We start from the raw sequence: 1,670 nt of genomic DNA, 5'->3' as shown, positions 1-1,670 counted from the left end.
TATCTATCTATCTATTTCATAGTCACATGAGCCTGTGTACCCTTTTTAACCGCCTTTTGATCTGTCTGTCCTGAGTGGCGTTGCTTGTTTCTGGTGTATGTACAGATGGGTATGCTGCCTCGTGAGGGAGAAGGGATCGATGGAGTGATGGATGAAGGTAAGTCATGTTATAGAAATGCTCTTTTGTTTCAATTTCTTTTTCTTTTCTCCTAACTTCTTTATTTCTCAGGACTCGCTTATCTGTTTCCTTGCTTTCTCTCGTCCCGACAAAGGTTCTCCATTTACGCATCTCTGTCTCAACTCCCGGCGTCTTTCTTTCCTCCTTCTCTTTCGTCCTCTCCCTCTTCCGATCTCCATCTCTCCTTCTGTCAACTCCTCTCTTCTCTTATATCCTTCACTCTGAGACCCTCTGCTTCTCCGTAGGGGAACTGCTGCAAGACCATGATACAGACATATGTGTTCTATGTGAGCACCCTGTGTATATGTGTATATACCATATATACACATATACAACTGCATACATATGTATATATTTATATCCGCGTATGCATATATAATAGGTGGCTGGGTAATGATGAGTGGGTAGTTTCGAGACTCTTAACATTTCCGTAGAAGAACACAGTGCAAGATAGATAGATAGATAGACATAACAGTGGACCTGTACCTCGAGTGAGCGCAAGGAGGAATGAATTGTCTTGCACGGTTCTCATTCATTCCTCCTTGCGTTCACTCGAGGTACAGGTCCACTGTTATGTCTATCTATCTATCTATCTATCTATTTTGCATGTACGTGTGTGTTCTCTCCAAAGACCTGGTTCTGAGAGAGAAGCGGAGAATGAGAGAGAAAGAGAGATAAAGAAATGAGAGATCCGCAAAACAGTAAGCAGAAGGGATCGATATATACGGATGTGCTTGTAATCTCTGCTCCTTCCTTCAGTGACGAGAAGAGAAGAGAAGAAGAAGAAGAAAAGAGAGCAACATATGCAGTCATGTCTGACTATTGTCGATTACCTCTTCCGTATCAGCTCCAACCGACTTCTCTCCTGGGGCCTTCGAAGGTAACCAAAGAACCAGGAAGTTTCACATGAAAGAAAAGAAGCAGCCTCTTCTCTCTCTCTCTCACTCTTATCTTTTCTTTTCTTCTTCTTCTCTGTCTTCTTCTTCTTTCAGTTGGTTTGTAGTGAGAGAGAATGAAGAGAGAGGGGAGAGGATGGGAAAAAGAAAGGAAGCAGAGATAGGTAGAGTTTAGATTGAGTGGAAGAGCGAGAGAAGGAGAGCTTCAAAACTATGAGGTCGTGTGATCGACCGACCTTCTCTCTTTAGCCCCTTCTGATCTTCATTCAAGAGTGTCTATCTCTCGTCTTCCTTTTCATAAAAGTTGCGGGGCATCCGATGACGTGTCGGGAGTTATCTCTGTTGCAAGAAGGTTTCTTGTTCAACTTACGTAAAATACATGACCCAGGCACACAGGTTAATAAGAGGTCTCGCGTAGACTCCGGTCTCTTTCGCCTTCTTTCTTCTTCGTTTCTCCAGTCGTCTCTGCCCGAAGTCGCATCAATTCTCTGTCCTCTCTGCTTTCCCCCATATACGTCTGTTTTCTTCAATATGAACATGGGTAGAGATATATCCAGTTCTCTAGCCATATGTATATATATATCTATATACACAGT

At 42.9% G+C, this 1,670-nt stretch overlaps 1 protein-coding gene across 1 annotated transcript; it reads left to right on the top strand.

Moving 5' to 3' along the window:
• Positions 1-105: 105 nt before the first annotated feature.
• On the top strand, positions 106-1,585 carry CSUI_011404 (uncharacterized protein; the record flags this gene model as incomplete). Its single annotated transcript, XM_068071503.1, has 3 exons — positions 106-157; positions 938-1,058; positions 1,171-1,585. 3 exons carry the CDS (start codon positions 106-108, stop codon positions 1,247-1,249), a joined length of 252 nt encoding a protein of 83 aa, XP_067916521.1. The 3' UTR covers positions 1,250-1,585.
• Positions 1,586-1,670: the final 85 nt, after the last annotated feature.

The sequence above is a fragment of the Cystoisospora suis genome (genome assembly GCF_002600585.1).
Source record: "Cystoisospora suis strain Wien I chromosome Unknown contig_11349, whole genome shotgun sequence".
In the NCBI taxonomy this organism is placed as follows: Eukaryota; Apicomplexa; class Conoidasida; order Eucoccidiorida; family Sarcocystidae; genus Cystoisospora; species Cystoisospora suis.
The sequence above is the reverse complement of the archived record's forward strand: the minus strand, read 5'-3'. Positions and strand labels throughout refer to the sequence as shown.